Source organism: Orycteropus afer, unplaced genomic scaffold, assembly GCF_000298275.1.
Source record: "Orycteropus afer afer isolate SDZICR_OR568_19922 unplaced genomic scaffold, OryAfe1.0 scaffold00803, whole genome shotgun sequence".
Taxonomy (NCBI): domain Eukaryota; kingdom Metazoa; phylum Chordata; class Mammalia; order Tubulidentata; family Orycteropodidae; genus Orycteropus; species Orycteropus afer.
The window spans coordinates 729,851-755,960 of NW_006922390.1; the positions used below are offsets into that span (position 1 = coordinate 729,851).

The 26,110-nt window shown below is 51.6% G+C and overlaps 1 protein-coding gene across 1 annotated transcript in view; it reads left to right on the plus strand.

The window, feature by feature from the left end:
• PEPD (peptidase D) overlaps nucleotides 1-26,110 on the plus strand; it is a 210,743-nt gene that overhangs the window by 170,532 nt on the left and 14,101 nt on the right. The window contains exons 10-12 of the mRNA XM_007957826.2: nucleotides 9,543-9,611; nucleotides 10,945-11,022; nucleotides 21,317-21,465. Coding sequence (XP_007956017.1) covers nucleotides 9,543-9,611; nucleotides 10,945-11,022; nucleotides 21,317-21,465 — 296 coding nt within the window. The remainder of the gene's footprint in view (nucleotides 1-9,542; nucleotides 9,612-10,944; nucleotides 11,023-21,316; nucleotides 21,466-26,110) is intronic.

Below are 26,110 nucleotides of genomic sequence, written 5' to 3' on the forward strand. Positions count from 1 at the left end.
GGAGGGGTCTCTATGAGTCGGGTCCAACTCGACAGCACATAACAACAACAATAACAACATCACTACAGAAGTAAATCGCCCAATCTTCCTTCTGAGGAGTGGCTACCGATTGTAGAACCCTTGCCTTCCATGGTTCGATTCCCAGACAGTACACTTCATACGCAGTTACCACCTGTCTTTGCGTGGAGGCTTACATGTCGCTGTGATGCTGAGCAGGTCTTAGTGGAACTTAAAGACTAAGACAAACTAGAAGGAAAGACCTGGTGATCTACTTCTGAAAATCAGATTATGAAACCCCATGAACTGAAATGGCCTGATCTGCAATTAATCATGAAGATGGCGTAGGACTAGGCAGCATTCTGTTCCATTGTGCATGGGGTCACCATGAATGGGGGCAATTACTAACAACAACAGATGCTTCATATAAGTGGGGTCATACAATAAATTTGTCTTTTTGTGTATGACGTAGCATAATGTTTACAGAATTCATCCATATTGAAATATGTGTCAGGATTTCTTTTATCTTTTTGGTTAAATGTTCCATTGTAAATATATAAAATATATATATATATATATTATCTGTTGGTAGACACTTAAGTTGTTTCCACTTTTGGCCTATTATAAATAATGTTGCAGTGAATAGTGGTGTACAGGTATCTGGTTGAGTCTCTGCTTTCAGTTCTTTTGGGTATTGTAAACTAGCCAAATATAATCTAGCGATGTCAGAGCCTGTCTACATTCACAGGAATGTAGGAGAATCACTGTCAACCCAAAGCTGATTCCTGTGAGGTGGAAGTCAGACATAACCTGTACTCTCCAACTTTTTACCAATTCTGACACCAGTCATCCTCCCCATGGCACTCTCTACTTCTCTGTTGGCTTCATTAATTCATTGCAGTGTGGCACTCTCTACTTCTCTGTTGGCTTCATTAATTCATTGCAGTGACTCCACAGAACTTAAAGACCATATTTACAGTTAATGAGGTTTATTAGGAAGGTAACAGGCTACAACTTGGGATGATTGTCAACTTGAAACTAACAGGATATAACTCAGGAGACAGGGTACAACAAGATACAACCGGGATAGCTTACAACCAAGACAGCTGCTTCTTGCCCATGCCCACAGTGAGGTGGCCCGCTCAGCCTGGCCTCTGCTACTGGCCTTGCTCTCAGTTGTGCCCTGCTCAGGCCAGCGTTTCAACTCTTTAGCTCCGCTGGCAAGTACCTGAAGACACCCCATTCTGTCAGCAAGTTTCCTGCCTGAAAATGCCCAGCTCTCTTGCTCTGTGAATCAGCAAGCCCACTGCACCCATCTCACTTAGCAGGCCGGGAAGCCCGTGCCAGTCTCCTGGTTCCCACCACTCATACTGCTGCTGCCACTGTCTGTGGCTCTTTCTCTCCTATATCTAGGAGGGTCTCAGCACAAGAACCTTAGTTCCAAAGGACATGATCTGCTCCAAACTCTTCTTGATGGTAATGAGGTCCCCCTCAATGTCTGTGGGATTGGCCCTTTTATAAGCCAAGACTCCCTCCTCCCACCAAGACTATGAACTGATCAGTCTTCTTAATAAGCCACATTCAGCTAATTCACATAGTAATCAACCAATCCCTACAAGGATTTTATGCACTTTATTTGCATAGTAAACTGTCCAGTCCCTTTCCAAGATTATGGCCCAACAAATCATCTTGACAGGACTATAAATCCAGGGCCAGAAAGGCCTTATGCAAAGAGAAACCTATTGTACTGCAGGTATATACCTAGGAATGGAATTGCTGGATCATGTGCTAATTCTGTTTAACTTTTGAGGATCTGCCAAACTGTTTTCCATAGCAAATGCATCATTTTACACTCCCACCAACAACAAAGTCTCCTGTGATTGTTATTTTCCTTTTTTTTTTTTTTTCCCCTATAAATAGCCATAAGACCATTAGCTTTATAGTCAAACCCTGGCTGGACTCTGAGCTCAAACATAGATTTGATAGGTTACCTAACCATAGCACATTCCATCTGAGCAACAGTTTCCTCATCTATGACCTAAAATAAAATGGCTCCTGCTCTAGAGGCTTGTGAATGTTAAATACTGCAAGTGGCTGTTTTTCTTAGAAGTGGCTATATAACTTGCTCAAGGTTTCAAGACTGAGAAGGTAACAAGGTCTGGATTCAAACTCAGTTCTGTGTGAGTCCATGCCCCTGCTCACTGCCCCCACTACAATATAGCCCGTTAGATCAGGAGTGCTTGAGGAGGTATCCCTGGCGGGAGCTGGGGCATAAGTGACAGTGGCCTGGGCAGGAAGCAGGGATCAAGGGGTTCTGTCTTCATATGGTGGGCCATGTTGATTCTGTCCATGCAGGGCCAAGAGGCACCACATATCCTGTGGTTGGAATAGCCAGGGCTGTGGGAGATCCTGGTGGCAAAGTGTTGCCCTGGTCAGGCAGTTTCAGGCAAAGGTCCAGGATTGGGGTGGGGTGTGGGAGGAGGGAGTGAGGAGACCTAGGGAGCCCCAGGCAGCAAAGAAAGCCACAGAAGACAGAAAACACCCTTGCAGCTATTGCAGACATTCATGTCCTAGGTGGTGCTGGGTCAGTGGAGGCCATGCTGCTGTGATGCCAACCAGCCTTCACTTAGCATCAGCTTCGTTAATAACATCTTTCTAGCTTTAGTTGAAGGCTTTCAATGAGTCCTTTCTTGGTGACATACCATGAATGCTGCTTGCTCATATAAAACATGCTTGGAGCCTTGACTGTGGCTCTGTCCTGGGTTTCTTGGTGTCTTTCCTTGCTCTGGGCCTGGGGCCAGGGAGAGAGGGCAGCCCTGGGTGACAAAAGCTGAGTGCCTGTGCCTGTCCCTCAGAAGGCACACAGCCCAGGTTCAGGGAGCTGAGACCCTCTGGCGAATTTGGACAGAGGCCTGGACAGGTTGCTGGAGCTGCCCCTGTGCAGCAGTTACGGGGATGGGACCAAGGGCTCTTTTGCCAGGTACCCCTATTCACCCCAGAAGAAGGGAGTAGAGCAGTGTCCATCCTTTCCCTCAGTTCCAGATGAAAGAAACTCCTTGTCTGCTGGCTCCTGATAGAAGCATCTCCTCTGGGGTTGTCCCCAGGACCTCTTTAATTGTTGCTGCTGCCACTCAGGCTCTGGAAACATCCCTGCTCAGACTTGAGGTGAAGCTTGGGGCTTGTCTTTACACGACAGCACTTTTCTTACTATGAAAAGATGGTTATTTATACCCAGAAAGTATAATAGTAATCCATCAAGTAAATGTGAATTAAAAGTAAATCAGTACTGAGACAAGTATATAAAACACAGTTGTTTGGCCCCAACCCTCACATCCTGCCTGGTCCCCTTCCCTCGCTCTTTTTACACGCTGGCTGGAGGCCCTGGTCCATTGCCAAAGAGGCAAGACATCTGGATCAGCACTGTGTGAGGCAGGGAGGTGCTGTGAAGGATCGGTGTGCAAAGACACCCTTTGTCAAGCAGGAGCCCCATTAATATGTGTGTTTATCCTGGGAGCTGGTCACAGAAAGCACACTTGCTCTCTCTCCGGTAAACACCCTGGAGGTGTGGGCTGCACATACTTCATTCTGTACATGGGCCTGGTGGAGACACACAGATGCCACTACCAGCATCTGAGACGTTGGAGAATTTGGCTCTGGGGGAACATGCAAGCAAGTCAGCCAGGTTCTGTTTTGTTTTAAAGGAGTATTAAAAGGCTATTTTTCAAAGCCTGGTGCCAGTTGCCTATGACCTCTTTTCCTCCATCTTGAATAAGGGATCCCTGGTGTGTGAACTCCTCTCAGCACCTCGGAACGATTCCAACAATGACTACCATGGCCTATGTATAGTATTCATTGTGAGCCGAGCACTAAGTCCTTCACGTATATTAAGTCATTTAACCATCACAGCAGCAATATGAGGGAGGTACTATTGCTATCCCCATTTCACAAATGAGTAAAATGAGGCACAGAGAGGTCACACAGCTGGTAGGTGGCAGAGCTGGGACTTGGCTCCAGAGTCTCTATTGAGCAATGTTTCAGAGGCTGGGTACATGGGGCATGGAACAAGCAGCCCCCTCAGGGAAGGAATGCAGGACAGGTCGTGGAGTGAGACACCCACAGCACTGAGGGAATGGGAATCTGGCAGTGAGAGGACCCTGCTGCTGCCGGGAGAGAGCATGAGGCAGTTACCTCCCCACCAGTGAAAGTAGAGGCTGCTGCTCTTGCCCGAGAAGACCTCCATGTCACTCAGAATTCCTAGGGCCCCACACTCTGCCCTCTACCCAACTTTGTACCCAGACTTCTAGCCTCCTTGACTGTAAGAGAATAAATCCCTGTTTGTTTAAAACCACCCCTTCATTGTATTTCTGTTAGAGCGTCACAAGAAAACCAAATCACACCCCCTGCTCATTTTCCCTTCCACACTCCTTCCTATTGTGAGGGTTCCCCAGCCTGGCCTGGCCTCCCCTCTCCACCTATTGGGAACCAAGTTCCTTTGAGGCAGCTTCATAAGTGGGAATCCTGTACTGAGGCTGCTGCTGCCTCACATAGTCGTCTCTGGCCTCCCTGGCCCGTCCATGCTTGTGTTCACAGTGTGTGCTGATAGCATGGTTGGACGGCCCTCTGGCATTATCTTGGGCAGCTATTGTATTTTTATAGAGCTGTGGCTTATCTCCTTGGTAAGATGATCAACTCCGTGGGGCAGGAACTGGGCTATGTGCCCAGGAACGCTCCACGAGTTGTGTTTGCTGGTCACTGGGAAAGGCCCAGCAATGCTGTCCCTGCAGACAACGTTCCTGCAGATCTGGGCCTCAGAAACTGCCGTCACTGCCCCATCAGTCATCTCGGGGCACTGACAAATGGGCCTGCCCACTCTGTCACTGCAGTAACTTCATCCATCTCGTTATTCACAGCACAGATACTCCCAGGTTACTCAGAAGTTCTCATTTATGCTGGGATACAAAGCATTTTCTCCCAGAGTCTTGCTTGGGAAAAATTTATAGGCACTGGTGTTTGTTAGAGAAATGGAGATGTCGGCAGAACTTCAGGGACCACAGAGCAGAAGGGTTGTCTGTGGGACTGGTGGTCTAGCACAGTGGGCAGACCCACCCCCACTCTCTGCTCCTCAGGAAGCCTCTCCCTGCCACTGGGGAAGGCAGTGGAAGCTGGCCCACGAGCCTGGCGGGTGCCCCTCCCCTTGCCACCTTCCAGGGTGAGCAGGAGGGGGCCGTTGAGCCAAGCATGGTGCTGGGGCTGCACTTGAGAGTCAGAGATTTATCACAAGAACAGATAGAGATGGCTCACTGGACAACACTCTGCCTGCCTTACTTTGCCTTCTGTCCTCTCATGGATATATTATTTATTATTCATTTCTAGAGGTTTTATTTGGTTCTTGTTAAAATCTACCTGTTCTTTTTTTTCGTGAAGGTGTTAATTATTTTATACATGTTCATAGTCTCTATCTGATAATCCTATTATCTGAAGTCCTTGGGGGTCTCAGCCTGCTGTTGATTGTGTCTGGCAACTCTTGGGGACTATTTTCTTGTGTATGTTACCATGTGGGGTTGTGAGTTCATTGTGTGTGTGTGTGTTTCTGCTTTATCTGTCCAGATCCTGATCGGCCTGGGTTGATGGCATGTTTACTTCTGCCGCTTGCTCCAGGTAGCACCAGCCTGGGACCACGTGTCTGTTAGTTCCTGGCTTAGGGATTTCTAAACCATGCAGGTAGTTCAGACTTGGACCTGAAACCCACATGACTTCTGAGGGAATGTGTTTTCTTTTTTACCCAGCACCCAGGTGAGCTTCCTTGTTGCCTCCTTGCGATGGTGGTGACTTTTTTCCAAGTCCACACTTCTGCTGAGGTTGCAGCACTGCACAGGTCCCAGCTGTGTGTGAGTGTGTAGGATCTGGTCTAGCCCCCTACCTGCCACATGGACTCGGGCCTACCACCTGTCTCCACACAGCAGTTACAGCTCTGGGTTCCCAAGACTGAAGGCTTCCTCTTCCTTTCTGGCCTCAGTTTCCTCCTTCCTCATGAACCCGGCTCCATGATGCAGCACGCCTAAGTGTTTGAGGTAGGAGTGTTTCTGTCTAAAGTAGTCTGCCTTCATCTTATGAAGTGTTCCAGGGCTGTTTGGTATGGTATCCTACAGCTGGATTTGATCATAGTCTTTGGTCAGTCGATAGCTAGTCCCCTCTGGTTATGAATTTACTGGACCCCCGTGTCTGGCTCACTGTTTGCCTTATTCCTGTGACACATCTGGTGGGTTCAAACTGCCAACCTTTTTGTTAGCAGCCAGGTGCTTTAAGCAGTGCACCAGTAGTGCTCCTCTGATAGATGTATAGAGGTGTCTTTATTAAATGTCCTTCTGGTGCAGCCTTGGTCTGTGAGCTATCAAATGGGGAATCTGACTGTCAGTCCACGACAGTCTGTTCTTATGGCCCGTGCTTACTCCTGGTGGTCCCACCTACACTCTCTGAGCTCTCACCAAGCAATGCTGGAGCCATGTTGCCTCATGTCAAGCATGTGGCCCCAGTTTGGAGCATCCATTCTTCAGTCCCCAAGCCAAAAATAAGAACTCACCTCCCTTCAAGTTGATTCCAACTCATGGCGACCCCCACTGAGTTTCCAAGGTTGTAAATCTTTACAGAAGTAGATCACCCTGTCTTTCTTCCATGGAGCAGCTGGTGGGTTTGAACTGCTGACCTTCTGGTTAGGAGCCAAATGCCTTATCCACTACACCACCAGAGTTCCTTAGTCCCTAAAAAGTGGTATGTCAGACTGTGTCTATCCATGGGCCCCCTGAGTTGCCCACACTTACCCAGACCTTGGGTGCCTCTGTGTTCACAGCTCAGGCATGAGGTCCCAGATAGAGGTCCTCTGATGCACACAAGCTGGAAAAATGGGCCCCATTGCTTTGTCCACTGTCACTGCCACCAAAGTGCCAGTTTGTTCACACATTGTGTCAGGAGAGATACAAAATTAGGTGTTAAAGTCCAGTTTTCCAGAATTTCAAACTCTTAGGCTAAAGTGAATTTGTGGCATGTGGCGTTTTCCTCATCTTTTCAACTCTTCTTTTAGGGATTTGTGGAGTTGAGGGATTTGTGGTTGGCACAAACGACCCAGTATTGGGCTGCAATTTGCAGGTGAAAACTCGGTCAGCCTTTCCTTGGTTGAGTGTGTTCATAAGCTGTGCCCTTTACTCCTGAATTACTTGTTTCTTTCAGCTGAAGTCACAGCCTAGAATGAAAGTTGTCTGTGCTGCACGGACTACAGGAGGAGAAGAGGCTCTCCTGAGCTGAGCTGGGGCTCTGCCTCAAGCGGAGCCTGCTTGTTAGCTCATCTACATATGCTGATGACACAGCTGTCCCCCAGCCTGTTCTTTCTGAAGCCTGCATTCCTGGTATGGCCTGAGTGGTCACTTGCCACAGCAGAGCTCAGCGGTCCGCATCCCCTCGAGAATGGTTGCTTGGGGCAGGGCTGTGCTTCCCAATGCTGTAGGTGCCTCACAGCTCCATGGTATGTTCCAGGCATCTCACTTGAATGTGGGCTCACTATGGGGAGTGCCTAAGGCATTTGACTGCTAACTGGAAGGCTGGCAGTTCAAACCCACCAGCCACTCCTCAGAAGGAAGATTGGGTCATCTACTTCCGTAGTGATAGATACCGCCTTGGAAACCCAAGAAGGGGTCACTGTGAGTTGGAAATGACTTGATGGCAGTGAGCTTGGTTTTGGTTTTTGGTTATTTGAGGTTCTGGTCTAGGTTGGGAGCAAAGGGATATGAAGCAGGTTTTTGAGGATGTCAGTCACAGGGCTTGGCACACGTGTTGGCTGTAGCTGTGCTCTCAGTGAAGTGACATGGGTCTCACTGTCCCTGTGGCCTCTGTGGACTGAGGCAGAAATTGACACCAGCTGCTTTAGTGTCAGAGACGTGTGCACTCCCACCATGAATATGAGGGTGGCTGGCAGAGAGAACGTGTGGCTCTCCTTGCCTCTCTGGAACTTCTTGAAATCCTTTGTGCAGAGAAAATATCTCACTTACAGATGCCCAACTATCCTGTGAGGTCTGGAAGGCAAGCCTGAAAGCTGAAAGCCAATTGCATATAGCAGAACCATCCCTGCATGACAACTAGTCAGCAACCAATCATAACAGTTATACATAGTTGGTGTTTATGATGCCTAGAAGGTTAAACTCTTTCACATGGACATTCTCTAAAGCAGGCCTAGAATGTGCAGGATGCCAGGGCCACTCCCTGTGTCCTGGGGCAGCGTTTACTGTCCTAAGGATGGGCAGTGACACAACCCTGTCATTGGTCCTCCACTAAGCCCCTGCCTGGTAGCACATGGGTAGGGTGGAGGCACCTGAACCTGCTTCTCACCCAGGACCAAGCTGGGACTGGGGCCTTGGGGTGGTGGCAAAGGCAACTTTCCATGATTGTCCCCCTTACCAGCTGGGTTCTATAGAGGCTGGCACCTTTGGTGCCTGAAAGACAAGGGCAGAAAGTTAAGACACGACTTGTCCCCATTGGAGCGAAGTCTTATGCAAAGATTCTGGGCCATATGGCGAGGGAGAGAGTGGTGAACCTCCCTGGGGTTCAGTACTGCTGATTGGGTCTTAAAGTGGCCAGTCTGTCCACCAGCACCTACAGCAAGCTCCAGGATCTGCCCCAAGGGGGCCGTCAAGTCAGAGACAGCTCCTTGTCCCAGGACACTGTGCTTGTTCCTACTACCAGGCCTTTGCCAGTGCTGGGTCATCCTCCAACCTGTGCTTCACACTCAGCCGCTGTGGCCTCTGCTCTTCACAAAGTCTCTCTCCCATGGCTCTGACTTGGGGGCCCAGGGACCCCAGTAAGTGGCTGCCTCCTGCCAGAGTCTTGCCTTTTCCTCCAGATCTTGTTTCTTGTCCCACCTGCCCATGGTGGGAGCTTGTCTGGGGAATCCAACCCGTTTGCCGTTTGTCCCAGGCCGGGAGAAACATGGCTGCCCCCAGACCCTGCTTCTCTCCCTGTCCCTGGAGATTGCCCTACCCTGCATTCCCTTCAGCCCATGCCCTCCTCTCCTCCCTGCACTGTGCCCTCCTCAGGCAAATCCAGGAATAGTTCTAGGACGAGAAAGTCTCTTGTGTTCCACCCTGGCCATGTGTCCAGTCCATCCTGATGGGGTGGGGCATCATCTCTGGACATGGGAGTTAAAAGGAGGCACTTCCTGCAGAAACGGGTGTGGCCCCTGCTCTGGTCTTGTCTGTCCTGACAAGCGTAAGGCAGGCCACTCTGGAAGGCTGTGGTTTGCCATAGTATTCGAGGCCGGTGAACTCTTTCAGCAGGCAGCTGGGCCCTGTTGGACCCTCAGTTCCAGCCTTCCTGCCTCTGTGCTAACCTTTGTGAGCTCAGGCATCACAGACCCAATCTGGGAATGTTAGGTGCCTTGGAAACATGGCTATAGCACGACATGGGCTGAGGATTTGCACTTGGTGCAAGAGAGGGAAGGGGGATAGCTTATACACCCCAGTAACTGCACCCTGACCAAGCTTCCTCCCTTCCTTCTGCAGCCTCTTCGAGCATTACTGCTACTCCCGAGGTGGCATGCGCCATAGCTCCTACACCTGCATCTGCGGCAGGTAAGAGGGCAACGTGGGTCACCTGCTGGCAGGTGGCAAAATGGTCATGGGAGGAGGTTAGGCCATGAGGGAGGTGGGCCTCACCTTCCCCACCCTCCCTCACAGCTTAGTTGCCCACACAAGTCCAGCCATCCAAGGTTGGAAGTCACTCTTCCCTCCTAAGGCTCAAGGGCCAAGATTACCACAGTTTGCTTCGCTAGAGGGGCTGAGCCTGGTGGTGGGGTGAAGGAGGGAGAGCCTGGTCACATGCTGCAGGGGAGCCACACTGCCATCACCTCCCTTCCAGCTCTCAGTTGGGCCACCTGGAGACATGAATGTGGCCAGCACAGGAGCTTAACACTGGAAGCCGGTCCCTGAGCAGGTTACTTCTCCTGGGGGCCTGCCAGTCCTGGGGTTGTGGGGTGCACCCTTCCTTGCCCCCACCACTCAGGCACACACACCGCCTGTGGAGCTGGGCTGGGACCTCAGGCTGAGACTGCTCCTTTGTGTAGCTAGGCTCTGTGTGAGTACACGAGGCTACGTGTGCCACTCTCCTAGCCCACTCTGTCGGGTCCCCCAGGTTCTGCCCAAGCTCAGCTCCTCAGGTCTGGCCCTGCCCAGCCGGGACAGAGCCGGGCAGCTCTCTCTGTTGATGTGCACATCCTCAGCACATGAATAATACATCCAAACATCTCAGCCCTGGGAAGTGTTCTTCTCTGGCAGATAGAGAGAAAAATCATTATTTCTACTTTTATGATTCCTGAGACTCCCGAATCGAGCCATAAATATTACACCCAGGTGGTTTTTTTTTTTTTTTTTTTTCGTTTGGACAGACCTAAAAGTCATTTTTTTCCTTTAAAGGCATGTCCCATTGGGGAGGCTCTCTCGAGTAGAGGCCCTTGAGGCTGCTGGCTTCCTCTCTGGGCCAACCAAGACTCCAGGGCAGCCCCTGGCACTGCCCTAGCCCCTTTTCCGTTGCACTCCCCTCTCCTCTAGCCACCAAGAAAAGGTTTCCTCTAGAGTGCCCTCCCTAGACCTACAACTATTGCTTCCTAATTTTGTTCTTTATACACCTTGCCCACATTGTGAAGGCCTCCAATCTCACCCTCCACAGAGGGCCACTAGCCTGAGGGCCAGTTACAGACACTGATGGCATGAGCCAAGAGGCCAGCCGTGGGGCAGCAGGGGTGCTCGGGCCCCTGCCCCCCACCTCCTCAGGCTGTGAGGCCTAGTCCAGCCACCCTTGGGCCTCTGCTAAAGGGTGGACGGTACCGCCCAGGGGTGGGGATTGTGGTGCCAGCCTCTTGGTGGCCCCTGGGTAAGGGTGGGAACCGAGCACCCTCCCTCTCTGCAGTGGTGAGAACTCAGCTGTGCTGCACTATGGACACGCCGGGGCCCCCAATGACCGCACAATCCAGGATGGAGACATGTGGTGAGTGAGACCAGTCCCTACCCTGGTCAGGCTGACCACAGTGAGGTCCCAGGCCTGCTCTTGCCAGGCTTCTCTGCCAAAGCTGCAGACCCCCTGTGTGGTGCTTCCTCTGCCAGGGCCAAGGGCCCACACCCTCCAAGTAAGCACTGAAAAGGACCTTGTCCTGTAGGGGCTAAGGTATGGTCCCTGTGGGACCATGGGACAGCAGGTTATCTGAGAAGGGCCTAAACTGGCCCCAGGCCATTCTCATACTTGCAAGCAGGCACATGACAGAAGGGCACCTTGGTCTGGAGCAGGGAAGATGAACCCTCAGTAGCCTTTGATCCTTTGACCCCCCTCCCAGACTTGGCCACAGACACCCTGGGCATAGGCACCATCTGAACCAGCATGTCAGAGGTGGCCCTCTGCCCCCTTGGCTGTTGGTAGGGCTTTTCTGAACACTGTTATGTGTGCTTACAGCTCTTCATGGTGGTGATGACTAGGCAGATGTGGACAGGTTCTGTGGCCAGTCAAGGGAGCCCAGGCCACACAGGGCTGCTGAAAAGTGGCCAGGTGCTGGGCATGGGGCCTGACCAGTGCCCCACCAGGCCACCTGGCTAGGGCATCCAGCTGTTTGACTGTGGCTGTCAACCAACCAACGGGGATGCACTGTCCCACTCTTGGTACCTTTTCATCCTATTGCTTTCATCCTTGATGAAAAGGGCGGGTGTGGCTCCCTCAGACCCCTATGTGAAGGCAGGATCCCAGGCATCCACAGAGGGGCATAGGTGTATGTGTACCTGCAGGCTGATGGCTGGTTGCCCTGAGAGACAGCTATCTTCTCAACTGTCATTGCCAAGTATTTGGAGTAATTTAGTAACTTGCCCAACCCCCAAGACCCTCCCTGTCCACAGGGCACATGGGCACCAAGACTTGCTGCAGTCACTCCACTAACTTGAGGTCAGTAGGTGGACAGAATGTTCTGGCTTAGTCTACTGTTGGCTAGAGCCCAGCTTATCTTCTGAGAGGAAACATAGCCACTTACTCTCCTCCCTGAGCCTGTTTACTCACCTGAGTGGAGAAAACATGGCACTAGAAGAAGCATGTTAGGAAGACAAGTGCTGAGCCAATGTGCCTTCTCTACCAGAGGCCTGGCCCAGCAGGTTGAGAGGCAGGAGCATTCAGAAGGATGATGCTCAAAGTGGACACGGACAGTGGGCAGTAGTAACACTGCCACTCCACGTGGCCCACTGGGCCTGTGTCCCAACTCTCAGGCCTGCCTGACTGCATTAACTCCTTAGAACTCACTGTCTATTTCACCCATGGGGTACAGTGAATCCACGGATTATAGGCTGTTGGCAGTCTGCAGGGTGGGCCTGCACAGCCAGTGGGCCCCTTGGCAGTGGGCTTGGTTGGGACAGTGGCCGTGCCCAGAGCTAGGACCATCAGAGCAGAGTTCAGTGGACCCTCCTGGAGTGTCTGATGTCCTTCCTGGCCTACGAGCTAAGGGTAGGGCCCTCCCCTGTACCTGGTACCAGGTGTGTCTCTTTATGTAGACTTTCTCACCTAATCCTCACCAGAAGGTTGGTGGTTCAGACCCACTAGCCACTCTGCAGAAGGAAGACTGGGCAATGTACTTCTGGAAAGATTTACCACTTCAGAATCCCAATGGGGTTCTCTATGAGTCAGAATCGACACCATGGCAGTGGGTTTGTTTTTCGTTTTTTTTTTTTTAAATCCTCACCCTGACCCCATGAGGTAGGTAACTCACCCTCAGTTTACAGGCCAGGTAACTGAGACACAAGGAGGGTACCATGCCCAGGTGTGGAGCTATAGAACCAGAGTGTGGGGCTACCCCGTTCATCAGAGAGGGAGTGGTACTTCAGATTTGGCTCAGCTGGAGACCAGGGCTAAGAGCCTGCACCCCACAAAGGAAAGAAAGCGTGGGGGCTGCTGGTCTCCGGACTGTGGCCACTGGTGGCCCCTAAAGGAGACCAGTTGGTAATTTTAGGGACTCTCACCCCTGAAACCTCTTTGACCCTGTGACCCAATCTGGGTGGGGAGGGGAGGGCAGAGGCAGAGGCCCAGCCACACTACAGTTCTCAGCTGCCCTGGTAGTAGCTCTAGTCGGCCAAAGACCCCCTGGACCAGAGCCTCGTACCCATGAGATTTTCTCCTCTGTGAGCTTAGCACACCCGGAGGAAGGGGCTGCTTCTCCACATTCCTCTTTATCTGCCCCAGAGAGGGCCCCCACCTCATCAGAGATAAGATCCCAGCTGTATCCCTAAGGTGGCCCTTGATGGGGGCAGGAGAGAGGGCCCTACAAACAGACCCTCACATAGCATGGATGTTGCAGCCTGAGCTGTCCTGGGCAGTGTAAGCACCTGTCTCCTGGTTACAGCTACAGAAACTAGAATGATTGCAGGAAGCCCGCAATGTTAACGCCAATCCAAATTGTTGATTTTATTTTTATTTTTCTAGTACTAACTTTGAAATGTAGCCAGCAGAATAATTATGAGTTTATTACAGTCAATTTATTATGCAGCATTTAGTACAACATGTTTTGTTGATTACTGTTGCTGCCAGATTGCTGGCGGCACTTATAATCCATTGTTTTATTGAAATTGATCTGCCGAGCGCCTGCTGCGTTTGGTAAACAATAAATCACTCTGTTATCCCAGCATAAAAGCCACACTACTTCATCAAAAGGTATGGAACCAAAATAGGAGCATCATGCAAATTTTTTCCTAAATCCAAGTGCCACCCAGAGCAGTATATATGTTCTGAGATATCTGTTGTAGGGGTACACTCTGGGCCTCTCTCCTTTGACCTTGGATAAAAGTGTCCCAAAGACATTTTAACATTTGGTAATGGGGCTGTTTGGGGGATGGGAGTCATCCCTCTCCCCACAATCTCAGACTTAGGCACCACACGTATCCACACACAGGAAGTCTCATGATGAGCACAGAGGGTCTCTGCCCCCTCCACTACCCTAGTGGCGTAGCCACCTCTGTGAGCCTCAGTTTCTTTGGCAGTCAGTGGGGGCTCTAATAGCCAGCACCTCACCCTGGGAAGGATTCAGTGATGATGAGTGCATTGCTGAGTGTGGAGCTGGACACAGTGTGAGCTGCAACAAAGGCCCTCATACCCAGAGTGGGGCAGGCCAGGCCCTCTCTTACCTGTACTCCTGGCCCCCGAGACCCCTTCTTAGTGTGCTCCTGGCCCATCCAGCAGACAGATGTTGTCTCTGGGCTGTAGGTCAGAGCCACAGGCAGAGCGTGAACCAGGCCTGGTTTATTCATGGACAGTCTGGAGTTGTGTGGCCTTCCTATTCTGTTTTCAGTCCCAAAGAACCCTCTATGAGTGTGCCAAGGTGGGGCTTGAAGTTGAGCAGGCCTGCCTCCCTCCTCTGCCCATACAATACCAAGAGCTTCCCCGTGACCTGGCCCATGGCTGCTGTCATTGCCAGCAAGGCCTGTGAGTTGGGCATACTGGTTCTTACGACAGGTCACACTTGCCTTCTGAGAACTGAGAAGAGCATTTTGAGGACCACTCCTCACACTAACGGGTGGCCCTTTGGGTTGCTTCCTGTTTCTCTTGGCTAGATCCTGCCAGTTTCTTGCTGTGGATCCAAGGGTAAAACAGGGACCATTGTTGTGTTTTTAAATCCCTGGGCCCTTCCTCTCTGGACTTGGTTCAGAGCCACAAGGCCTCTCATAGGACCTGGGACCGTGGTGCATGACAATTTCCTGCTGTGTCCCTGGGTCACCATGAACCCCATCACCAAGTTATGATCCTGCAGGATCCAGTAGTTTCTTTTTGGTTTAGTTTTTAAGGCAGGCAAGCAGACCTTCTAGAACAGGGTTCCAAAATTGTGGTGCCCTTATAAGTTAATGCTCTTAACATGCTCATGCAAAGGACAATGCCTGAGGTTAATTGAGTCCTTCCTGAGTGAGAGGCCCCAGAGGCCCTTCCCCACCAGATTCAGCCCCAAGTAGATGAGTGTGCACAAATATGTGGGAGCCACTTATCACCCCGCCCCAGATCACTCTCTGTCCCCTGAGGGCCTGAGCTCTGGAAACTGGATCATGCAAGGCAGATGGAAGCACTGAGAACTGGTGAGCTGCCCGTGGGCCACCAGGGGGTGCAATCATCCATATTTAAATCCACTGGGAAACTGTGCCCTGACTTGGACAGGCTCTTATGCTGGAGTCCCAGGTCAGACCTGTCTTGCTGAACTCTCTGCCTCCCCTGGGCCCATGAGCAGTCTCACCCCACAGGGCTAAAAATGCAGAGGGGCCTAAGATGAGGAAAACAGCTGGGAAAAGCAGCTGATTGGGAGAGCAGCTGGGACACCCCTCCTCACTTACGTCTTCCTCCCTTACTATGTTTGGGGGTAACTGGTAAGGATGCTATGTGACTTCTCAGAACCTTCTTCAGCATGAGTTTAAGGATGACCGAGGGCTAGGTTGCCCAACTACAGGCAAGATGTGCCTGGTGAGCTATGAGCTGGACCTTCCATCACTGCCAGAAGAGGGCAGTGTTGTCCCAGGACATGTGGGCCAGCCCTTGTCCCTGCTGGGTAGTTGCCTTTTGTGGTCTAAAGGTGAACCACAGCAGCCTTGTCCCTGGCCATGCCCCTGGGGCACAAGAGGTGAGTGACCAGCCCAGCAAGGGAAGAAAGGCCTGTCCTAGCACCACACTCAGCAGCTAGCCAGTGTCATCTGCTGCCTCTCTTTTCCTGTTTTGGAACTAGGTCCCATCAGTCTCCTTGCCCTGATGGTGGTCAGCAGGAAGCCCCAACTTAAGTACGCTTGTCCAGCTGACCAGGACAAGATAGAGTTCTTGCTCACCTAAGCCTGACTTCTTTTTTTTGCTCCAGACAAATAAGTGCTACCAATTTCATGAAGACACCCTGAACTGTTGCTGGCACATATGGGCCCCTCCCGCTGCCAGTGCCACATCCCGGAGCCAGGTAGCATCAGTGTCGTTCCTCAGCACAGCTGAGAGAGTCTGAATTCCACCCCACACTTTCTTCCTACAGCTGACAACACTGAGGCCTGTGAGGGGTTATGGCCAAGGTAGGCCACGTAGCTACTCTTTTTCTGCTATCAGTGCCATTATCAGACACACCTTTCTGTATCTTCTACTCTCAAGTTAGTTCCCTGTTAACTCAGATTTGATATGAGTCGAACATGAATTGAAACAGCTTAGGAAACCCACCTCTCCTCACCTTCTCTGCCCAAAGCCACTGAGCCATAAGGAATTTTCTATCCAGACACCCACCTCCTCACCCCTGGAGTCTTTTGGGGTACCACTGCTCACCCTTGGGCCCTGCAGGTTGGAAGGGACAATTCTTCCTACTCCTGGTTGGATAGTCAGGCTAATTCTGTCATCTGCACCCAAGACCAGGCAGGAAGTGGCAGTCAGCAGAGAGGCTGGTGCAAGAGGACTCCCACCAGGGCCTCCACCAATGGCTTAGTGGGCTACAGAGTAGAGTGCACCCCCATATCCCACCCCCTGCTGCTAGGACCAGTCCCATGTCCCCCATATTGCTGTTTCCCTGGGGATTTGATATTCACCAGCCAGCCCCATCCCATGGATTTCATAGCCTTAGGGACATGTCCAGTCCTCAGGGCCAGAGACTCAGGAGGTCACAGGTCCTGGTCAGCCATCTGTCTAGACCACTGGCCTTGGCCTTCAACCTTCCATTCCAGATGAGAATACCCTTTTATGTTCCAGCCCAATATTCATACACAGAGCTATGCCCAGATACTCTTGCCATGTTTTCTGTCTGTTCTCTTTGTTAGTGCTTCTTAGTTGCCCTGTACTCAGTTGATTTCATGACCCACAGTTTGAAAAACACTAGCCAGACAGCCTGCGTGCCAGCAGACATCATGGGACACTGGTTACCAGAAAAGTGAAAGGAAGCATGCGCTGTGCACATGACACCGACTCACTCCTTCCCTTATTGGAGGTTGCTGCCCTGATGCCCAGCCCAGCTCCACTTTGTGCTGTTGCAGCAGCAAACCCTTCGGGTCAGGCCGTGGGGGTTCTACCCACATACTCGGCAAGGTACCATCTAGTGCTCTTCCTGGGGACTTGGCCCCATGCCGATGCTCCACTTCCTGTCACATTGTACAATAGTGATGACGAGTCTCTCCAGACACACAGCAGGCCCACAGCACATGGCTGCTCTTGTCACAGAGGGCACCCGGGGTTACCCTCTCTGGACCTGGGAACCCAGAAGCTGCTGCCACAGTGGACTGGATATCTTCCTCTGGCCCCATGGGAGCAGCTACCCCCATGAGCTGGTGGAGGAGGAAGGCACTGGGCAGAGGTCTACTGACTGGGTGAACCTGTGGCATTGAGGGAGCCTTGACTGCTCCGAGTGATGTGCCTCTGCCCCTGCTGGACGTGCTGGGAGCTTGGCATTCAGCAGAGGCCTGGCAGAGCAGGTGGCTGGCCTATGCCAGGGATACCAAAGCTGGCCACCTTGTCTGGAGGGGCTGCCATTACGGCAGATAAACAGAAAGGTGGCCTGTGGTCCTTCCTGTCTATCTCAAAGTGAGGCCTGAAGGGAAGCTAGAGTTTCCTGCTGTTCGGAAATCCCCCAGCCTGTCCTGGGATGCAGAGAGCATTAGGGTCAAGACTGCTCCCCAGCAATGGCTGGCTGTGCATGCACATGCCCGCGTATGTGATATGCCAGTCTTTGGTGAGAAGTAGCTAAGAGCCATCCACATACTCAGGAGACAGAAGAGCACCACAAACTGAGTAAGAAGTGGCCCTTCTAGAAACATTGCAGCATTTCCCTGAATCTGTTCCCAAGGCTGCTACCACTGGCCAGAGTATCTCTCACAGGCCTTCTGCTCATGGGCTGGCTGGTCCCTGCAGTGGGGTTGAGGGAGTTGAGGCGGCCTGAGGAGGGGCTGGGTGGGCCAATGGTGGCAGGTAGCCCAGGCCCAAAGCTGCCCTGGAAGAGCCAACAGAAGACAGAACCTGTCATCCCAGCCAGAAAGAGAATCAGATGAACACATGCGAGGAACTAGAAGCCAGCATATTACTTGGAGATGTGTAATATCTCCCCAGATGTCTTAGATTATCATACAGATTCACTCGGCCAAAGATGGTAATGTCCCTGGTGGGTGTCCCCAGGCAGCCACAAAGGAGGGATCCTGTGTTCTGGGTCGAGCCAAAGTATGACAGAACTCTCCATTATTGTCAGTTTGCATTCGGAGGACGGGTGAAGTGGACACCAAGGAGTTGGAGGGAGATGATTTATAAAAGCAGTGGCTTTCCTCCTTGGATTCCAGAATGGCTTGCATCTGAATTAACTGATACATATAGAAACTCTGAGAGGGACTTGAGAAAAAAAAAGGGCAGAAAAAGATAGGGAACTGAGAGCGCGAAAATAGACTGTTGCCCAGTGCCCGAGTGTCATTGGGCCGCTGGCCAGCCGGCTGTACACTTCCTTCTCCAGAAAGCTGGGGATTCTAAACCAAAAACTGTCGTCAAAGTCTTGCAGAGTCTGAAATATAAAGGCAGGCTGATTGAGGCCTCACCATCCCACCCTCTTTCTGGGCTTTTGGAGGTGGTCTGGAGAACTCAGTTGAGTGAAACAGTAAAAATATGCTCTAGATGCTTGTAGCACTTGACAAGCTCTTGTGGGTGCTCACCCGGGCTTCCTGGTTTTTTTAAAGAGTTCAATTTCTGTTTTTCTTTTAGAAAAGTACACTCCACTAGGACTTTCTGCCTGCCTAGGGTGCTGCTGCAGGCTGCCCGCTGATGTGGCGGCCCCCAGGAATCTCCGTCCGCCACGCCCTAGCTCTGTCCTGTCTACCCAGGCTATTCCTGGATGTTCTAAATCAACAAACCACAAACCATTCTCCTTTGTTGACTCCATGGATCCCAAACGAAAACACACAGCTTTCCTGGGTGAAACTTTCCTGGGGGAAACTGGGCCGTGGCCTCTGCAGCTCCACTCCACACCTGCCTTTACTGTCCCCATTATAAAGGTGGAAAAATTGAGGCCCTAAAGGCTGAGGGCCGAGTCAGGACAGGAGAGCAATGGCTGGCTCTGAGTTGTTCAGAGCCTCAGTTTCCCTTTTAGTTTTAGGGGTTAAATGTGCCCCACCCTTCAGGGCAGCTCTGTGGGGAGTGTGGGTAGCATTAACCTCCAGGCAGCTGTTGGCCCAAACAGCCTATTGCGTCTGGAGGGCAGACACCTGGGTGTGTCTTCTCAGGGCCACTCTCTGTTTCCTCATCCCCAGTTTGCACACCAGGCTTGGGTGGATCACCCTCAAGTGAGGCCCACGTCTCCCCCTTGGCCTGCCCCAGGCAGGGTTCCCCTGTGTCTGACTTTGACCCAGCACTGAAGTGCCCCAGTTGTGCATGTGGGAGCTACCCCCGCCCCCACCGAGAGATCACCTGAGGTGTTATCTAGTGCTTTTTGCTCTCTTGACACTTTTCATGGTGTTTTGCAATCAGAAAAGACGGGAGATTAAAAAACACCTGGCTAGGAACTTTGGATTCCAGCAAAGCATCCAGGGATCCTGAACATTCAAATTTTTCCTTTAAAAATCTGTTTCTGAGGGGTCATTCCACACCTGGGCCCCCACTTCTGCACTGTCCCACGGGATTGGAGCACCGAAAGGCAGGCATACTAGTCACTTCTGTTTTGTGAGTAGGTGTTTACCAGTAGAGTCTGGATTTGGGTGAGAGGCCCTTGTCAATGAGCACAAGGCTCTGGCTCTGGGTTCAGATTTGCCCGGATTTGTGTGACTGCAGACTGACCCCCATGGGAAGCCACAGACAGAGCACAGGGAGACGTTAAGGATAGAGCCAATGAGCGTGGCTGAGCTCCAACGAGTCTACAGGGGACAACTCCCACCTCCTCCACTCCTCCTGGCTCTGTGGTCACCAAGTCCAGAAGAGGTGGCACAGTGTCAGGCCCAGGGCTGGACCGATGTCCCTCAGCCTGTTTTGTCACTGTTTAGTCACATGACTTGGCCATGACCCCAGCCGGATGAGCCCTGACAGGGGCAGCCTCCACTCTGTGCCCGGCTGTCAGGCAGTCTCCTCCTGTGGAGCTGAGGGGGACAGGGCAGGGGATGCAACATTCAGCCCACCCATCTCAGCTCCTCTCATCTGTGCCCCATCTTGTCCACTTGGTAGACAGACGGTACCCGTGGAAGTCCTGGAGCCGGGTCTGAACCTTGTAGCCCCTCTCTGTCCCATTTACCTGAGAGGGTGAGCATGGTAGTGTTCTTATCTGCCCTTGACCAGAGAGGGGCCCTAGGCCCAGGCAGCAGGCAGCAAGGGTGTGGGATGGGGCCCCTCCTTCGTATCAGGGGCCCCTATCATGTGGTATGCAGGGGGGCAGGCTTGGCCGGGCCCATCCTCCTGACTCAGCAGACCAGCCCATCTGTCCATCCACCTGCGTACCTCTGCTGGTTTAAGGCTCCCAGCCTCCCATGTCATCCCCCCATACACACTCTCTCACACACACACTGACACCCTCACACCTTTCATCCATGCTCTGCAGGACCATCCATGGCTGCTGGCCATGTCCTGGGACAGCCTTGCTTCAAGTCTGTCCTCTGGCTTCCTCCTTGCCCTTTCTTTGGCTCCTGCCAAAGCAAGTCTTTCCCACTCTGGTGGAGCAAGGCACAGTGTTGGACACTCCCCTCCAGCTAAAGGGACCTCAGAGCTAGTGCAGAGCAAGAGGCACTGGCTATCTGCTGGGTGTTCACCTAGACACTCAAACCTGTGAAAAACTTGAAACACATTGTTTGTCGGGCAGGTGGGTCCATCTCAAGGCCACTGTCCAACTCCCTCCTCCTCTCCCTCAAGGGCGCTTTTCCTCAAGGGCCATATCCAGGCTAGACTAGATGCCAAGCAGCCCTAGGAGGGTCTGTCTCCTATCTGGAGGTGGATGGGGGCCTGGTGCTACAAGTGAATCCCCACTTGTCCCAAGGCCTGACCAGTTAAGGTCAGCTGAGGCCATGGAGAACGGGTTATCTGTGGCGTGTAAGCCCTGCTCCCCTCAGCCTTCCCTGCTGAGACTGAGCCCCACACCCCTTTTTTGTCTGGGGATAGCGGTCTCAGGATGGGTTTGAGTTTATTTGCTGCTCAGACTTTTTGGGGAGTGTCAAGATAAGAGGGTCCCAAACTGCTGCCTATACTGGTCCCAGCCCTGGGAACCCCTCCCTGGGACCCCAAGACCAAGGTGGGGTCCCTGAGGTAGTGTGGGGGAGGGAGGTATTAGCAGTGCTCACCCCAAGGGGCCCCCCATCACTCTCTCCTCTCCCTGCAGCCTCTTCGACATGGGTGGTGAGTATTACTGCTTCGCGTCTGACATCACCTGCTCCTTCCCTGCCAACGGCAAGTTCACTGCAGACCAGAAGGCCATCTATGAGGCGGTGCTACGGAGCTGCCGTGCTGTCATGAGCGCCATGAAGCCAGGTGAGGGGGGGGCTGCGCAGAGGCCCACCGCCGTGGGAGACCAGGGAGTAGGTGGCAAGGCACCTGCATTCTGTGGCCTGACTCTACCCCTCTTCTACCTTTATACTTGGCCAAAAGGAATTAGATGGGGTCAGGTCCTGGAATGTCCTGCTCTCCCCAGGATCTCTCCTAGGAAAGGAGGCTAGCCACAAAGCAGGGACAGAACTGGGATCCGTGGGACTCCGTCCCAGGTCTCCCCACGTCCCATTGGACTTCCTCCACCTGCGTATCCCGTCTGTACTGGCCACTGGGACGTCAGTGTGTCCTCTGCCGTACCCTGAATCGGGTCCACTCCAGGGAGTGCTCAGCCACTCTGGACACTGGCCTCTGGTTGATGTTGAAACAGTTTCCAGCCCTGCCCAGCTGCTCACTGGCTCTGTGATGGAGAGAACTGCCTCCCCTGAGTGGCAGTCATGGGGAAGCAGAGCCCCTCCCAGCAGCTAGTGAAGATGGGAGTTGAACCCTGTAAAGGACTCAGTACTGCTTGGCATGGGTGACTGCTCCAGAGTAGTCCCTGTTACTGCTATGATGGTGGCATTGGTCTAGAAAGAGGCTGAGCCTCTCTCCCAGCAGCCACCTAATGTGTCCCCCTGCTGTCCATTCCTCCTTCCACTCCCACCCTGGAGCCTTCAGGGCACAGGCAGTCCACCAGGCCCACCATTCTGCCCCTTGGCTGTGGGCCTCATCCAACTGAATACAGGGTAGGTGGAGGACATGTTCTTGAGGGGACCTGGCTGCCCCCCATCCACCCACCCGGCAAGGCCAACTTACTGGTGACACTTCTGGGAGGCTCAGGGCCTCCCGCTGTCCCCATAGTTGGCCTTGCTTCTTTCGTTCTTTTTTACTTTTTTTTTAATTTTTATTTTAAGAGTTTGTCTTACATTCAACGTAACAATGTACATTTAGTTTCATTCCCCATTCGCCATGTCCAGCCCTAACCCAGTCTCCTCCCCTCCCTACCCTGCAACCTTCCCCCTGTGCCCCTCATATTTATGCACTCCTGTTTGTCCTGCATTTCCTCAGTTTGAATGTTGGTCCTGTGGTATCCCATGGTCTATTGCTCTAAGGGATGTATTCCCTTAGAGTATGTGGGTGCATCATCCTGGGTTGAGTGGTGTGCATGTACATCTTGTTAACTATTGGGCTGAGAGCCCGCCCCTGGGGGTGAGTTTTATTCCAGGCGCCACATGTATTCCAGGGCCATAGTATTGGGAGTCTCACCAGATTTCATCTGACCGGTAATTCTAGTCATTATTGAGTTTTTGGATTTTGTTCCACATAGCCTTGCTTCTTTCTGGGGAGCCTCTGAGTGTCCCTTCATGGCCCAGATAGGATGGATTCAGCACATGTGGTATTTCAGTAACTGCAGGCTCAAACCCAAGTCTGGTTTTTGACTCCTCCTGCCCTGTAACAGTAAGACTTTTCCCACAGTGGTCCCTGAGTTTTCACCTTTGCCTCAAGGGGAGCATTTGGGGATGTGAGCTTGTCATGTTCCTGCTTTAAGCCCTCCAGGGCTTTCAGTAGTAGTCCTGAAGTCCATGAATTCCTTAGGTCCTGAGCAGGTTTCTGTGGGCTACTACAAACCCCACAAACTGCCAGGTCGCATGGCTCCTGGTGACCATTGGCTGTAACCTGGTGACCATTGGTCTGTTAGGCTGTTGCCAGGCCCCATCCTGGAATCCAGATGGGTCTTTCCCTGCCTCCTACACCTTCCTGGCCAGTGACTCAGCAAGCATCCCAACTGCTCAAGTCATAGCCATCCCACAGTGAGGCACTCGTGTTCATATTAGTTCAGCCTCTTTGGTTGTGAGCAACAGAACCCTAGCCAATTTAGGTCACTTGGTACCATCATAAATTGGTAGGAAGATGAGAAAGCCAGGTCTGGGATGGAACCAGAGCTGAGGCAGTGCCGAGCTTTAGGGGTCTGTGGGCCTGGTGGGAGAGAGCTCAGGACCATTTCCATCTAGCCAGGTGCAGCCATGGACAAGTATGCTCCAGCCACTTCCTTCACTCCGGGAACAAACACTCCATAAGGGTCAAAGGCAGAGAGCATCTGGTGTTGGCCAAGCTCAGACTGTAGCCCAATCCCCTTGCATCCTTCAGCCGCCCCTCCCCCCTAGCTATCAGGCTTCAGGAAAAGCAGGAAGGCCCCTAGACTGGAGGCAGCCTCTCACATGTCTTCCACAAGCTACGTGGGGGCCCTGTGGGCAGACAGCATAGAAGGGCCCTGGAGCACGGCTTTGTCCTCCATAGTACAGGCTTGGCCAGTCACAGCTCAGTCCTTTGCTGCCCACGTGCCCTTGGTCAGGCCCTTCATCTCCTTATTCCCACAACGGGACTAGGAAAGGTCCTGGCCATCAGCATTGTTGGGGATTAAATGAACCAGTCCTCATGCAGTGCCTGGCCAAGGCCAGCACCCACTTGTAAGTGCCAATGGAGAGGTGGTGATGGCTGCATTTGGCAAGTGTGTTCAGTGTTGGGGAATGACTCAGACTGTCAGACTCCCATCCCTCAATGGAGCCTTTACAAAACACACATACACCAAAAAACCCACCAGTCCTGAGCCTAGAGCTATAAGTGCCTCGGGATATGGTCTCAGCTCAGCATTTGGCTCAGCAGCCCCTGTGGTCTATGGCCAGTTGTAGTGATGCTTTCAGCAGCCCAGTGCTGGACCAACTGCTACTTTTGAGGGGTCCTCAGCAACGACCTTTTCCAAGGAAGGCAACTTGCCAGACAGCCTTTCTGGTGGCCTCTTGTCCAGCCCTACAAACATCCTCCAGAGGCTAAGGAGCCATGAACAGTGCCAGGTGGGCACCAGGCCTCTTGCCCCACCCAACTTCACATGTCCAGCCGAAACAGAGCTCCATGAATAAATGAGTCTTGGGGCAGGGAGCTCCGGGATGCCCCCAAAGGGAAAATGAGGAAGGAAAACCTAAAAGCAAATAAGCTTCTGCTGAGGAGCTCAGGTGGCACAGTGCCTAAGGCATTTGACTGCTAACCAGAAGGTCAGTAGTTTAAGTCCACCAGCCACGCCACGGAAGGAAGATTAGGCAATCTACTTCCATAAAGATTTACTGCCTCAGGCACCCAAAGAGAGTCGCTGTGAGTCGGAATTGACTTGATGGCAGTGAGTTTGAGTTTGGGTTGTTTTGGTTTTTTTTGGTTTTTTTTTTCCGGTTTTGAGATGACCACACTTGTTGAATTTGCCTGGCTTAGCAGTTATAGAATAAATCAGTATCTTGTGCTGAATTGTGTTGGTTAAAAAGAAACAGCCACCTCCTTTAAGTATTTATATGGAAAATCTCTAGGTCAGGTTGTTGTGCGAAGACAGAATAGTGTACGGCAGGGTGGCCAGTTTGCCAGCTTCTGTGTAGCAGAGAGGGAGAGGGAGAACTTGGATTCCTGTTTCCTTTCTGTAAAGGAGGTACAGGAAGTGAGAAGGGCTGGGGGAGCCTGTGGGCAGGTGGAGGTGAAGGGACATAGTGAACAACTATGTCCCTGTGTGATTTCTAAGCCGTGTGAATGCCTCACTAAAAAAAAAAAAAGTTGCCATCAAGTCAGTTCTGACTCGTGGCAACCCCCGTGTGTCAGAATAGAACTGGGCACATACAATTTTCAGTGGCTTATTTTTCAGAAGTGGATTGCCAGGACTTTCTTCCAAGGTGCCTCTGGATAGACTCAAAGCACCAGTCTTTCAGTTAGCGGCACAGTGGGTTAACCATGTGCATCACCAGGGGTGCATCTGCACCACTCAAAGGGAAAAAAAACAAAACATTGATCTCAAGGGGAGTTACAGAGTAAGCTGCTCCATAGGGTTTTCTTGACTATAATCTTTACGAAAGCAAATCACTAGGCTTTGCTTCCTCGGGTGGGTTCGAACCACCAACCTTTAGGTTAGCAGTTGAGCACAAACCATTCGTGCCACCCTTGCCTGTTAAGTCCAGAGTCAGTAAAGCCTGACTCTGAGGGACCTCTCCTTATTCTTTCTTGTACCAGGCATGAGAGTTTTTGTTCAGTTTATTTTTTTAACCTTTTTTTTCTTTCTCATTCAGAAATATTCATTAGGCATCTATTATTTGCCAGAAACTATGGGATACTTGGTATTCTGTGCCAGAGTCATTTTGAAGCAACCTAAAATGTGCCTAAGGCACTTGACTGCTAACCAGAAGGCTGGCGGTTCAAACCACCAGCCACTCCTCAGAAGGAAGATGGGGCAATCTACTTCTGTAGTAATACTGCCTTGGCAACCCAAGGAGGGGTCTCTATGAGTCGAGTCCGACTCGACGGCACATAACAACAAAAAAAAAATAAATACATAAATTTCAGTTTTTAATTTAAGAAGTTATCTGTAAAACAGATGTCTCCCTTATTGTGCATTGCCTTCTCCTTCACCCAGTTAATATGTATCTACCTTCTACTTAGTGGTTTACCTGCCATTCCTCTTCCACACCTGATAACCATCAAAGAATATTTCTTTTTCTGTGTAAATCTTTTCTTGACTTTTTACAATAGTGCTCTCATACAGTATTTGTCCTTTTGTGACTCACTAATTACACTCAACATAATGTTCTCTAGGTTCATCCATGTTATGAGATATTTCACAGTT